The sequence below is a fragment of the Lithobates pipiens genome, unplaced genomic scaffold, assembly GCF_037356315.1.
Source record: "Lithobates pipiens isolate NorthernLeopardFrog02 unplaced genomic scaffold, aLitPip1_a1.2 Scaffold_22, whole genome shotgun sequence".
NCBI classification, from domain to species: Eukaryota; Metazoa; Chordata; class Amphibia; order Anura; family Ranidae; genus Lithobates; species Lithobates pipiens.
Window position 1 is genome coordinate 279096908 of NW_027507784.1, and position 14736 is coordinate 279111643.

Here is a 14736-nt window from a genome sequence, read left to right on the forward strand (position 1 = left end):
TGCATATAAAGCATTTATTGAAAGACAGTGGCTTATGTGTCTCCTGCAATGATTCAATCTGTGCCAATCTCCCAAATGTACTATGTTTGCTAATAAAACATATTAGTCCTGTGGCACATCAGATACACAAGGGAAACATAATAACTTTGTTTTAAGAAAACACACATTTTACATTATATATCTGCATATTACATCAATGCACTGGGACAAATTTACTAAAAGGAAATGAAGAAGAACACAGGTACTGTAAATCATGTTTACACTGACAGACTGCAGAATACTGACCGTGAATCCTAAACCTAGCAAATTGTACAATTATGTTCAATTCTTGCGGTTCAGACAGTGGTGTTGTATGGGTTTCCAGTGCCCAGAGGAAGGAGTCCCTTATACACAGTATTTCACAAAAGTGAGTACACCCCTCACATTTTTGTAAATATTTTATTATAAGTTTCATGTGGCAACACTGAAGAAATGACACTTTGTGTCCACTCCTCCATCATGGAGCTGGTGGATGTTAGAGACCTTGCGCTCCTCTACCTTCTGTTTGAGGATGCCCCACAGATGCTGTCATAGGATGCACACGGGTAAAGCACTCTGGCGCACAGCTGTGTGCAATAGGAATAAACTAAAGCACACAAGCACACACACACAGGGTGTGACCCCTCGCTGACCTATAAAGGAAGTGAGGTCATCCAAACACACTGCTGGTTTGTCTTCAGCTTCCTGTGATTCCCACGTCTGTTCCTGTGATCTGTATTACCCATTGTGACCCGGATTTGCCTCATCGACCTCGCTGATCTTCTCCTGACCCGACCTCCGGCTTGACCTTGGACTCCCGCTTTCTAAACGTGTTTGACCCTAAGCCTGCATCTGAACTTACCTGCTATCTCCTCCTGTGTTCGACCCCCGGCTTGTCTTGGATTATCCTTCTGTCTCAGCGTTCCTGGTACTTGTTGTCTTCCTATCTGGACTGTGTTTGACCCCTGGCCTGTCTCCTGGATTCTGCCTTTGCCTTACGGACTTGCTACCTTTGCTTCTGGACCTTCCCACGGGACATCACCTTTCAGCTCTGCTCAAGCTACCTGCTGATCTACTAGCAAGTGACTGTCCTACTGGTAGCTTGTGCCTCTTGGTGCAACCACCCTCTGTGCCACCTTCAGGGGTGGTCTGCGCCGAGTCGCAATATCGACCGCTCTCGGCATCTTGGCCTCGGTGAGTACATTTATATGATAGTACAAACCAGCCATGACAGAGGCCAACAGAGCGGGTTCGCCATTAGAAGTCCTGTGCCAGCAAGTCTCTGCACTCACAGAAGCGGTACAGAAACTACAGGATGGCTATGCACAGATCGACAGCAGGCTTCAGCGACTAGCCACAGCTCCGGCACCCACAAATCCTACGCAGGCCTCAGTCAGCGGTGCCTCCACACCTCATGTCCAGCCTCCACCCGGTATGATGATGGCAGTACCCGAACCACGAGTACCCACGCCTGAGCGATTTTCAGGCGACCGAAAGAAATTCAGAGCCTTTAAAAATGCATGTTCCTTGTACTTGGCTTTGCAACCCAGGACCTTTTCTTCAGAGATTGTTAAGGTCGGGTTTATTATCTCTCTTTTGGCTGAGGAACCCCAGGCCTGGGCCCATAGCCTTATGGAACAGAGAAGCCCCTTGTTAAACTCCATGGACACCTTCTTTGAGGCCATGGGACAATTATATGACGACCCTCAGCCTACTGCCACGGCTGAGGCTACCCTGCATGCTCTCTCACAGGGGAGAAGACCGGTGGAGGATTACATCGTTGAGTTTCGCAAGTGGTCAGCTGACACCGGCTGGAACGAGGCGGCCCTGCGTTATCAATACCGGTTAGGGCTCTCCGAGAACCTAAAGGACAAGTTGGCCCGAGTAGAGACTCCTGCCTCCCTGGAGGAATTAATCCAGTTGGCCACAAAACTGGACAGACGGATGCGCGAGCGGTGCTCCGAACACCTCCAGGCCCCTCGGCCTAGTTGGATGCTTCCTAAGGCCACTGTCCCATATCCGCCCATCCCGGTTCCTTCGGGTCCCTCAGCTTCGGAAGGGGAGCCCATGCAGCTAGGTTTGGTCCATCCTCGTCTCACCCCAGAAGAGCGACAACGAAGATGCCAAGCCAATCTGTGCTTATACTGTGGGGGGCTTGGACATTTCATTCAAAGCTGTCCCGTGAGACCCCGTAAGTTGCCCCCACGGTGTATAATGAACTACCAGAGTGTTGGTCCTGCTCAAACCTATGTGACTCTCTGTTTCCCTACAGCTGGCAGAAGAGAAGATCCCACTCCCAGCCGTGATTGACTCGGGGGCATGTAGTTGCTTTTTGGACATCTCCCTTGCACAGCAACTACGCATTCCAAGCCAGAATAAAGCAACACACCTTCTAGTCCATTTAGCAGATGGATCTCTGCCACACTCAGGTCCAGTAACACAGGAGACACTACCTTTGCTTACTATTACAGACTCTGGCCATAGAGAACTCCTACGCTTCGATCTAATATCACCTCCCATGTTCCCTATCACCCTGGGACTTCCTTGGTTGCAGGCTCATGATCCCCAGATCAGTTGGAACAAGAAGGAAGTGTCCTTTACATCCGCCTACTGTATGCAGCATTGTTTTGATTCCATTCCAGCTCCTTGTAGGACCATGGCCCCCACCACTAATCACCTTCAGCACATTCCTCAGGTCTATTCCGAGTTTAAGGACGTCTTTGATAAAAAGAAGGCTGACCGTCTACCACCACACAGACCATATGACTGCCCCATTGAACTGTTACCCGGCTCTGAGATCCCTTTTGGACGAATAATCCCCTTATCCGAGACTGAACTAAAGGCCTACATTGATGAAAATCTTGAAAAGGGGTTCATTCGCCCATCTTCTTCGCCAGCAGGGGCAGGTATTTTCTCTGTGGGAAAAAGGGACAGATCCCTTAGGCCATGTGTTGACTACATGGAACTTAATAAAGTCACAATCAAAAATCGCTATCCACTTCCACTCATCCCTGAGTTATTCCAGCGCTTAGGATCTGCCAAAGTATTTTCCAAACTGGACTTGCGGGGGGCCTACAATCTCATTAGAATCCGTGCTGGGGATGAATGGAAGACAGCCTTTTAGATCGAGATTTGGCCACTATGAATATCTTGTTATGCCCTTTGGCCTGTGCAATGCCCCGGCCACATTTCAGCATCTAGTAAATTATATCTTCAGAGACTATCTTGATGATTTTATAGTGGTATATTTAGATTATATCCTTATTTTCTCTGCTTCTCTTGAACTCCACAGGGTCCACGTGCGGAAAGTCCTCATCATCCTCCGACAACATTGGCTGTACCTTAAGGCGGAGAAATGTGAATTTGAGATAACTACAGTTCAATTCTTAGGATTCGTCATTTCTACCGAGGGCATCTCCATGGACCCCCATAAGATCAAGGCAATCTTGGAATGGCCTGCTCCAAGAGATAAGAAAGCCATGCAAAGGTTTATAGGCTTCGCTAACTTCTATCGCAGATTCATCGCCGGGTTCTCTTCAATAGCCGCCCCCATTACTCAGCTGACCCGCTAACACACCCGATTTCAGTGGTCTCAAGAAGCCCAAGAAGCCTTTACCAAACTAAAGACCTTGTTCACCTCAGCTCCTATTTTACAGCATCCCGATCCAGTACTACCATTTGTACTGGAAGTAGATGCCTCCGAGACAGCCACAGGAGCCATCCTCTCACAACGACAAGGGCCTAAAGCTTTGTTACACCCGGTGGCTTTCACATCTCGGAAGCTGACCCCACTGGAGAGGAATTATGACGTAGGCAACCGAGAACTATTGGCCATCAAGTTCGCTCTGGAGGAGTGGAGATACCTCTTGGAAGGAGCTACTCATCCCATCACAATATTCACAGATCACAAGAATCTTGAATATCTGCGGACTGCCAAACGCTTAAGACCCCGTCAAGCCCGTTGGGCGCTATTCTTTTCAAGATTCCAGTTCCATATCTCATACCGGCCCGGATCCAAGAACAACAAAGCGGATGCGCTCTCGCGCATGTTCCCTGAGTCTTCCCAGGTAACGGAGCCTAGTACGATCTTGTCGCCTCACAACTTCCTTCTACTCCCACAGCCTGACTTACTTACGGCCATCAAAACAGCTTCAGTCCATTGCAATGACCCAGTCCTATCTACCTTGGAAAAACGTGACAATCTGTTTTGGGCCCGAAACAAGATCTTCGTTCCCCTTGAGATTAGGACTCAAGTTCTAAGGACGTGTCATGATCACAAATTGGCCGGCCACTTTGGGACACAGAAAACAGCGTAACTGATCTCTCGTTCTTTCTGGTGGCCAGGTTAGAGACAGGACTGCCAGACTTACATTGCCTCCTGTGTACCGTGCCAGCGTAGCAAGGGTCCCAAGATCAAGCCCTGGGGCCTGTTAAGGCCTTTGCCCATTCCTGACCGGCCTTGGGCAGACGTGTCAATGGATTTTATTGTGGAGCTACTGCCCTCGGAAGGTTTCACCACAATTCTGTTAGTAGTCAACCGTCTTTCAAAGATGGCCCATTTCCTACCTATGGTCGGGTACCCCCTCTGCTCTGGAAACTGCCAATCTCTTTATTAAGGAGGTTGTCAGGCTCCATGGGGTTCCCAGCAGTATCACGTCAGATAGAGGTCCACAGTTCACCTCTAGATTCTGGAGAGAACTCTGCAAGATACTGGAAATCAAGATCTGTTTGTCATCGGCATATCATCCCCAAAGTAACGGGCAAACTTAACGGACAAACCAAACCCTTGAGCAGTATCTTCGCAGCTTTTGTTCAGGATCTCAAAATGATTGGTCGGCCCTGTTGCCATATGCAGAATTCGCCTACAATAATTCAATTCATACAACTACCAACCAGACTCCCTTTTGGATCAACTGTGGGTTTCACCCTTCTTTTCTCCCCAACTCAATCCCAGAAGCCACTGTTCCATGCGGGCCAAGATCGGATAGCCACCATCCAATCTAATTTCCAAAGGATCCAGGAGACCATACAGAAGGCCCAGGATGATTACAAGAAATACCATGATAGGGGAAGGAAGGAGAACCCTACATTTAAAATTGGCGAGGAAGTCTGGCTATCTGCCACTAATCTTAAACTTCCTTGTCCCACACGCAAGCTGGGTCCCAGATTCATAGGACCATTCAAAATCAAAAGGGTAATAAATCATGTAGCCTTTGAACTAGCTCTCCCTGAATCGTACAGGATACACCCCGTTTTCCATGCCTCCCTTTTGAAGCCTTTGGTTCCTAGTCCTTTTCCTGGAAGAGAAGTGCCTCCTCCTCCACCCATCAAGATCGATGGAGAAGATGAATTTGAAGTGGAAGCTTTACTAGGATGCAGGAAAGTCGGTAGACAAATACAATACCTGGTAAAATGGAAGGGGTATCCTTCAGAAGATAACTCCTGGGAACCATCCAAGAACCTTCATGCTCCCAAATTAATAAAGACATTCCATCAGCAACATCCGGAATTGATGGCTAGCTTGGGCGTCCGGAGGCCGCCCCTCGGGGAGGGGCACTGTCATAGGATGCGCACGGGTATAGCACTCTGGCACACAGCTGTGTGCAATAGGAATAAACTAAAGCACACAAGCACACACACACAGGGTGTGACCCCTCGCTGACCTATAAAGGAAGTGAGGTCATCCAAACACACTGCTGGTTTGTCTTCAGCTTCCTGTGATTCCCACGTCTGTTCCTGTGATCTGTATTACCCATTGTGACCCGGATTGCCTCATCGACCTCGCTGATCTTCTCCTGACCCGACCTCTGGCTTGACCTTCGACTCCCGCTTTCTAAACATGTTTGACCCTCAGCCTGCATCTGGACTTACCTGCTATCTCCTGTGTTCAACCCCCGGCTTGTCTTGGATTATCCTTCTGTCTCAGCGTTCCTGGTACTTGTTGTCTTCCGATCTGGACTGTGTTTGACCCCTGGCCTGTCTCCTGGATTCTGCCTTTGCCTTACGGACTTGCTACCTTTGCTTCTGGACCTTCCCACGGGACATCACCTTTCAGCTCTGCTCAAGCTACCTGCTGATCTACTAGCAAGTGACTGTCCTACTGGTAGCTTGTGCCTCTTGGTGCAACCACCCTCTGTGCCACCTTCAGGGGTTTTCTGCGCCGAGTCGCAATAGCGACCGCTCTCGGCATCTTGGCCTCAGTGAGTACATTTATATGATAGATGCTCAATAGGGTTTAGGTCTGGAGACCTGCTTGGCCAGTCCATCACCTTTACCCTCAGCTTCTTTAGCAAGACAGTGGTCGTCTTGGGGGTGTATTTGGAGTCGTTATCATGTTGGAATACTGCCTTGTGGCCCAGTCTCCGAAGGGAGGGGATCATGCTCGGTTTCAGTATGTCACGGTACATGCTGGCATTCATGGGTCCCTCAATGAACTGTAGTTCCCCAGTGCCAGCAGCACTCATGCAGCCCCCCACCATGCTTAACTGTAGGCAAGACACTTCTTTGTACTCCTCACCTGGTTGCCGACACACACGCTTGACACCATCTGAACCAAATAATTTTATCTTGTTCTCATCAGAACACAGAACATGGTTCCAGTAATCCATGTCCTAGATCTTCTTGTCTTCAGCAAACTGCAGGCTTTCTTGTGCATCACCTTTAGAAGAGGCTTCCTTCTGGGATGACAGCCATGCAGACCAATTTGATGCAGTGTGCGGCGTATGGTCTGAGCACTGACAGGCTTACCCCCCACCCCTTTAACCTCTGAAGCAATGCTGGCAGCACTCATATGTCTATTTCCAGAAGAATCCTCTGGATATGATGCTGGGTATGTGTACTCAACTTCTTTGGTGGACCATGGCAAGGCCTGTTCTGAGTGGAACCTGTCCTGTTAAACCACTTTATGTTATTGGACACCATGCTGCAGATCAGTTTCAGGGTCTTGGCAATCTTCTTATAGCCTAGGCCATCTTAATGTAGAGCAACAATTCTTTTTTTCAGATCCTCAGAGAGTTCTTTCCCATGAGGTGCCATTTTGAAATTCCAGTGGCCAGTATGAGAGAGTGAGAGTGATTTAACACACCCGCTCCCCATTCACACCTGAGACCTTGTAACACCAACGAGTCCCATGACACCGGGGAGGGAAAATGGCTAATTTTTCACTTAGGGGTGTACTCACTTTTGTTGCCAGCAGTTTATGGCTGTGTGTTGAATTATGGCTGTGTGTTGGCGTCTGCAAAAGTTTGGGCACCCTGCAGAATTTATAGCATGCACTGCCCCCTTTGCAAAGCTGAGACCTGCCAGTGTCATGGATTGTTCTCAATCATCGTCTGGGAAGACCAGGTGATGTCAATCTCAAAGGTTTTAAGTGGCCAGGCTCATCTGACCTTGCCCCAACAATCAGCACCATGGGTTCTTCTAAGCAGTTGTCTAGAAAACTGAAACTAAAAATAGTTGACGCTCACAAAGCTGGAGAAGGCTATAAGAAGAGAGAAAAGCGTTTTCAGATGTCAATATCCTCTGTTCGGAATGTAATTAAGAAATGGCAGTCATCAGGAACAGTGGAATTTAAAGCAAGATCTGGAAGACCAAGAAAAATATCAGACAGAACAGCTCGCAGGATTGTGAGAAAAGCAATTCAAAACCCACGTTTGACTGCACGATCCCTCCAGAAAGATCTGGCAGACACTGGAGTTATGGTACACTATTCCACTATAAAGAGATACTTGTACAAATATGGTCTTCATGGAAGAGTCATCAGGTCTTCTACGACCTCACCACAAAAATCAGCGTTTGAACTTTGCAAATGAACATATAGACAAGCCTGAGGCATTTTGGAAACAAGTTCTGTGGACAGATGAGGTTAAAATAGAACTTTTTGGCAGGAATGAGCAAAGGTACGTTTGGAGAAGAAAAGGCACAGAATTTAATGAAAAGAACCTCTGTCCAACTGTTAAGCATGGGGGTGGATCAATAATGGGGTTGTATTGCAGTCAGTGGCACAGGGAACATTTCACGAGTAGAAAGAAAAATGGATTCAATAAAATTTCAGCAAATTTTGGATGGTAACTTGATGCCATCTGTGAAAAAGCTCAAGTTAAAGAGAGGATGGCTTCTACAAATGGATAATGATCCTAAACACACCTCAAAATCCACGGGGGATTACATCAAGAGGCGTAAACTGAAGGTTTTGCCATGGCCTTCACAATCTCCTGACTTCAACATTACTGAAAATCTATGGATAGACCTTAAAAGAGCAGTGCGTGACAGACAGCCCAGAAATCTCAAAGAACTGGAACACTTTTGTAAGGAAGAATGAGCAAAGATACCTCAAACAAGAATTGAAAGACTCTTGGCTGGCTACAAAAAGCGTTTACAAGCTGTGATACTTGCCAAAGGGGGCAGTACAAGATATTAACTCTGCAGGGTGCCCAAACTTTTGCAGACGCCATTTTTTTTGTTTTCTGTAATTTTGAAAGTGTAAATGATGGAAATAAAATCTAACTTTTTTGACATATTATAAGAATGTATAATCTGTAATTTGATGCCATTTGGAGATTTTTCCATCTTTCCTTGGCTTCGTTATGCACATTAATACACATATTTACCTGGGGTGCCCAAACTTTCGATCCCCACTGTATGTATTCATCTATGTGTGTCTTTAGGGAGTGCTACCGAAGATTATAGGGGCAGAATCCTGTAAGTATCATACGTACCAAGCCACAGAAAAAGGATATAGCAAGTCAAATCAAAACTCCTAATCTGAATACTTGTTAACTGTTGACTTACATTATTATTGAAGCCACTGGGTCAGGATGATAGCCAGGAAACTAGCAATTGTGAAGGGTTTAGCTATGATAGCCAGATATTTTATCGCTTTACAAATTGCTTTTAAGGTATAACTAAAGGCAAAGCTTAAACTTTAGAGCAGAAAGAGATTATAAGAAATTATAGGAGATTATAAGAGATCCCATATTTGGGGTTGTTCTCAAAGCAGTAAGAGGGAGCATCTTCCAAAGGGCACATTATAATAAGGTTACCAGGAATCATGGGCTTTATAGGCACAAAAACACAAATATATGAATAATTAAAAACAAAATTAATTGATACATCATTAAAACACAGAAAAAGTCTAAAAAGCACCCTCAATAAGGCAAGATATTAATTTCAGTTTCAAAGCCTTCCAACTCTGAACATTATATCCTTCAATTAACAGCTCAGCTTGACATGTTTTGCGGAAAGCCGCTTATTCGGGAGCTTCCTTGGGTGATGAGTCACTTAAAAGCATGAAAGATCAGATGGATCTGTAGCTTGAGTAACATTGGCACAGAATATATGCGCCATCATTCACCAATAAAGATATGTCATCAACTTAATTATTGTATCATAGTAGTTCTAATAGGACCTAGTAACAATATTAAATGAGGACACATGGTTATACTGAGGTTGGCTTTTCCTTACTAGCTTAAGCTTACTTCACACTGCTTCGACATACAAAGACACTTACAGTGTAATGCCCTGTACATATGGTCGGACATTCCGACCACAAAATCCGACGGATTTTGTCCGAAACTGGCGTTGCATACACACGGTCGGACAAAGTTGTCGGAAAATCTGATCGTTCAGAACGTGGTGACATTCATTGCGTACGACGGGACTACGTAGAGGCTAGTAGCCAATAGCTTTGGTCTCGTAATTTGATCTGAGCATGCGTGGCACTTAGTTCATCGGAATTCTCTACAAACTATATGAAAAAGTCTGATCGGATTTTTTTGTCAGAAAATTTTAGATCCTGCTCCCAGTCCGATAGAGCCCACACGAGAGCGGATTTTATGACAATATAATCCGATCAGACCTTTTCCGTCTGAATTTCCGACCATGTGTACAGGGCATCATAGTTCCATACTAGGAAGCCTTTGTAGCAGTTAAGTAAAGGACATTAGATGGCCCCGCATGGCTAAATACAGCATGCAGTGATTATTACCCACAATTTCACTATGATTTGGACATGTATTGTGCTGAGATATTAATTGAAGGATATGCTATTCAGAGCCGGAAAGCTTAGAAACTGGAATTAAAAAATATCTTGCCTTATTGAGGGTGCTTTTTAGATTTTTTAATTTTAGTCTTAATGATGTATCAATAAAGATAAAACAAACAACGATGTAGCAAAAAAGCAGCAACGATGTCAACAAATCAATAAAGTTGGTGTGTAATTTTTCAATTATATGTGTTTTTGTGACTAGAAAGTCCATGATTCCTGGTAACCTTATTATTGTTTCATAATTAGGAAGTGACACATTTTACAATTATTAGGTTCCTGCATAACCATGCTGCTTTGAGTAAAATAGAGAAAATAAAAAATGTACAGCAAAATTTTACAAATAGAATATTTGAAAAAGGTGACCTTGGGCTTTAAAACAGAAGTAAGGCCAAAGCTTTTTTGGCCATACTTCTCTTCTGGGCCACAGGAGTGCACCTACATTTGTTCTTCTGTGACCCAGAATCAGCTAAAGCCTTGTGTTAGCTAATATCACAGAGCCGCTCCTGGCTCTGGAAGGAACCTGACCCTACTGTTGGGATCCGCCCAGGTGCCTGTTTGACAGCTGGCTCTGGCTCTCAGCTTGCGGCTGGGAGCCAAACCAACTGCACCCACTCCATCTTTAGCCTTGCACTCCAGTGAGCAATGGAGAGGCAGAGCAGGGATTGGTGACTTAGTCACTGTTCACCACTCAGAGAAGGCCGAGACTTGATCAATCAGCAGTCATGTGATCATGCAGTTTTTAGTGTGAGATGGTGTAGGACAGCTGCAGGATAACACTGATGTTGCAGCATTTAGGTATGTATGTATATTTGTTTTTTCTATACCCCAAACTTCTCCTTTAACCACCTCCTGTCTGTGCTATAGCCGAAAGTCGGCTACAGCATGGACTTAATTTGCAGAGAGGGCATCCATAGACGTCCTCCCATGCTCAAGCGGCCTGCGCACCCCCTGTAGGCTGTGCGTAGTGCACTCTGTGATCAGCGAGTGTATGAGACTTGGCTGATCACAGATCAGGGTTGATCCCGACCCCTTACCACGTGATCAGCTGTCAGCCAATGACAGCTGATCATGTGATGTAAACAAAGCCAGTAATCGGCTATTTTTTCTGGTAGCGTGAGGAGAAAAAAAAATCTGATCACCGGAGGCTGTGAGAGGTGACAGTCCCATTCGTGGAGAGCCTCTACAGAGGCTTCTGTGTCCACCAGCATCACCTACCAGTGCCCACCAGCACCACCTACCAGTGCCCACCAGTGCCCACAGTACCACCCATCAGTGCCCACAGTGCCACCTATAAATGTCACCAATCAGTGCCTCATTACTAGTGCTGCCTATCAATACCACCTACCAGTGCCCATCAGTGCCACCCATCAGTGCCACTCATCAGTTCAACCCACCAGGGCCCATCAGTGCCATCTTCTCAGAGCCCATCAGTGCCGTCTTATCAGTGCCTATCAGTGTCGCCTTATCTGTGCCTATAACTGCAGCCCAACAGTGCCCATCAGTGCAGTCCTTCAGTGCAGCCTCATCAGCGAATATCAATGAAGGAGAAAAATTACCCATTTGCAAAATTTTATAACAAACTATGAAACGTTTTTTTCTTTTTTTCTTTTTTTTTCTGTCTTTATTTGTTTGTTTAGCAAAAAAATAAAAACCCAAGTGGTGATTAAATACCACCAAAAGAAAGCTCCATTTGTGTGAAAAAATGATAAAAATGTAATTTGAGTACAGTGTAACATGACTGTGCAAATGTCATTTAAAGTGTGACAGCGCTGAAAGCTAAAAATTGGTCTGGGCAGGAGGGGGGTTTAAATAACCAGTAAGCAAGACGTTAAACAAACCCAACTCCATTAGTAAAATCAGTGCATAAAAAAGGCCAGTAGAAAAAAAAAAAAACATTGAAAAGAAAATTGAATAGCTGCCTGTATGTTAGTCGGGGAGTGGAGCAGCTGTCCGTGGTGCTGATCTACAATACTGGCCACATAACTTTCAATATTCAATACAAATAGCTGTCTGTATCCTTTATGAAAAGATCACAAGAAACATTCTAGAAATAAAGAAAAGGCACTAAAGGTAACATACCCTCTGAAGGTAATAGAAAAGTTCCTCTTCATTGGCAATGTGTTCAGAAGACACAATACCAGCCATGTACACAAGTGTGTAGATGATTTCTTCATACAGCAGTTCCAGCTAAAAAACAAAAAATTAAGAAAAAAATATTTATTTTTGAGCTGAGCACAAAACATGAAAATGTATGGAGAAAAATAGATACTTTTATTGTGTCTAAGCAATATCTTGAAGTGCTAGCTAGCTTGGATAGATCATAGTCAGGTGATGAGTGCAGACATTTTAGTATTATTTAATATCCTGAAAATGCTGCTTTGAATTTCTCCTGAAAGATACATGGCAATGCACTTCCTGGCACGTGACTGCTAAAGCATTCCCTTGAGCCTCATCCTGTATACCTACAATGTAAAATCTGGGCTGCTCACGGGTGAGAATGCAGTACACGAGGACATGCAGTACAAGTATTCTCCTGCTTCAGCTTTATCCATTCTGTGGATCTTCGTTCAACTCACCTATCCTGCTGTTTCCAATAATCAGATCATTAGTCATCAGGGGCAGTTCTGACATGAGAAAGCAAAATCATGCTTCTCCACCAAAGATGGGCATCTCCACATGGTCATAGCACAGACTAAACAATGGTAAGGTCAGCTGCAGGTAGCTGAAAGGCAATGCTGGTGAAAAGTCCTTTGTCCTCTTTTGCTTTCCATTTTGAGCACAACTTCCACTGTACAGAGAAACTATAATACATTTGGGCCAATTTTATTTCTGTGTTTTGAAAGTTTATAGGCCTGTAAAAGATATTTAATACTGGGTAAACCCACAACAAAGAATTCCCAGAGCAAAACTGGTTTTATAAAGAGAGCACAGTGGAAGCCGTTTGCCTGTCTGTCTATAATTGAAACTTTGGTGGCCTATAAACAGCAGGAAGGAAAAGGATGATTTGCTGCTCTGACCTGTTCACTTATATGTGGAAAAAGTTCAAATGGAGCTGCTAAACAACAGGTAACTTTCATCAAGAAGATAAGGGGGGATAGTCAAATGTTTGAAAATGAGAATAGGGCTCTACCTGTGGACTGCACATGAAAATACAAAATATTCACATGCTATATTTTATTTTAACCTGACGACAAAAAAAGAAGACAGTTTATAATTATTTTTTCAGCTTTGATCATAAAATAAAAATATTCTAAACTACTATACATTTAAGGGAATAAAAAAATACCGGTACATTTATTTTTACACATATACATATATTCACTATTTAAATCTTACACCATGAAAAACAGATATCATTTTATATATACTCCAATATTATTTACTATATTTACTCCAAAAGGCTGGGATAAAGTTTTAGTTCTTTCATTATTATTGCCTCTTTTCTTGGTATTCCATTATTGGAGTGTCACACCACCATTTGGCTTTGTAATGACTATATTTGGTGTTCACGTTCTTAAAAATGTTAAATTCATTCAGAACATCACAAATTCAATTCTAAAAAGCTACAACTGAACATCCACAATGTTTGAGGGCAATGAATTTGGCACAAAAAAATGTGCTAAAAGCTACGCCGTGTACATAATTATATGTGTATAGTGGTAATTTTTCAAATATATTTACACATTCCGCCCTTTAATGTCGGGGGGGGGTCTATTTACATTAGATTTATGTTAAATTAATAAGAACAGGTCTGGTTTATAATTTGTCATTTATATTTTGCCAATGTTTTGTAACCAAAATAATATAGAAAGCCCTCCAGAGCTGTTCAGGGAATGTAGTAATTTAAAAAAGAAAAAAATGGCATAGGAAATTTCCCTTAATATTTCAACCAGACCGTATCCAAGCGTGGAGTCAGGGTGGCCAGAAAATAGAAGGCAGTGAGTGTGTAGCGCAAAGTACTCATGGTCCAAAGTTAAGGTACAAGTGCCTCTTCCCCACCTCCATGTACTCCAAAAAGGAGGTGGGGGTAATAGTATCATGTGGTGGAATTCATTGCCATATTGGTTTTCTAATCCTAACCTTAGTGGATGACGGGTGTTCTAAAAAACAACAGGGTACAGGGTCCGTGACTCCCGTCTTGGTCCACTGAACCCCTCTGGGGTGGGACACCATGGCTCAAATGGGTTAAAAAATTTGAAACCGTATAAAACATCATTAGATTCAGAAAGATTGGCAGCAGTCACCTTTTTACAATGGCTATTTTGACAGTGACCATAATGTCCTTCTATTTGATGCTTCTAACTCTAGGGGCAGGCGTTCAGAAGTAAACCAAGTCTCTGACTGACCACTGCATTCACTGCAAAGACATTGCCAACGAGGTGGCCAGTCAGAGGCTTTGTTTTCCTATAAAGGCCCACCTCTAGTTTTAGAAACATACAAAAAGAGCCTAATGGTTCTGTTATGGCCACTGCCAAAATAGTGTCTGGAAGGTAGCTGCCAATCTTTTTGATCGCATCAGACTTCATAGCAAAATGGTGGCTGAACCACATAGAAGCCCCCATAGAGGGCTTCTAGACTGCCAAACAACCCCACTTGAATTCCATCACTATTGATATCAATGATGTTCAGAAACAGGTTTGAACAATACTAGTAAGGACCATGGTAATTGATCT

General features: G+C 44.1%; 1 protein-coding gene across 1 annotated transcript in view; it reads right to left on the reverse strand.

Annotated features, from left to right (window-relative positions):
- BAIAP3 (BAI1 associated protein 3) overlaps positions 1-14736 on the reverse strand; it is a 554780-nt gene that overhangs the window by 262466 nt on the left and 277578 nt on the right. The window contains exon 5 of the mRNA XM_077449095.1: positions 12143-12250. Coding sequence (XP_077305221.1) covers positions 12143-12250 — 108 coding nt within the window. The remainder of the gene's footprint in view (positions 1-12142; positions 12251-14736) is intronic.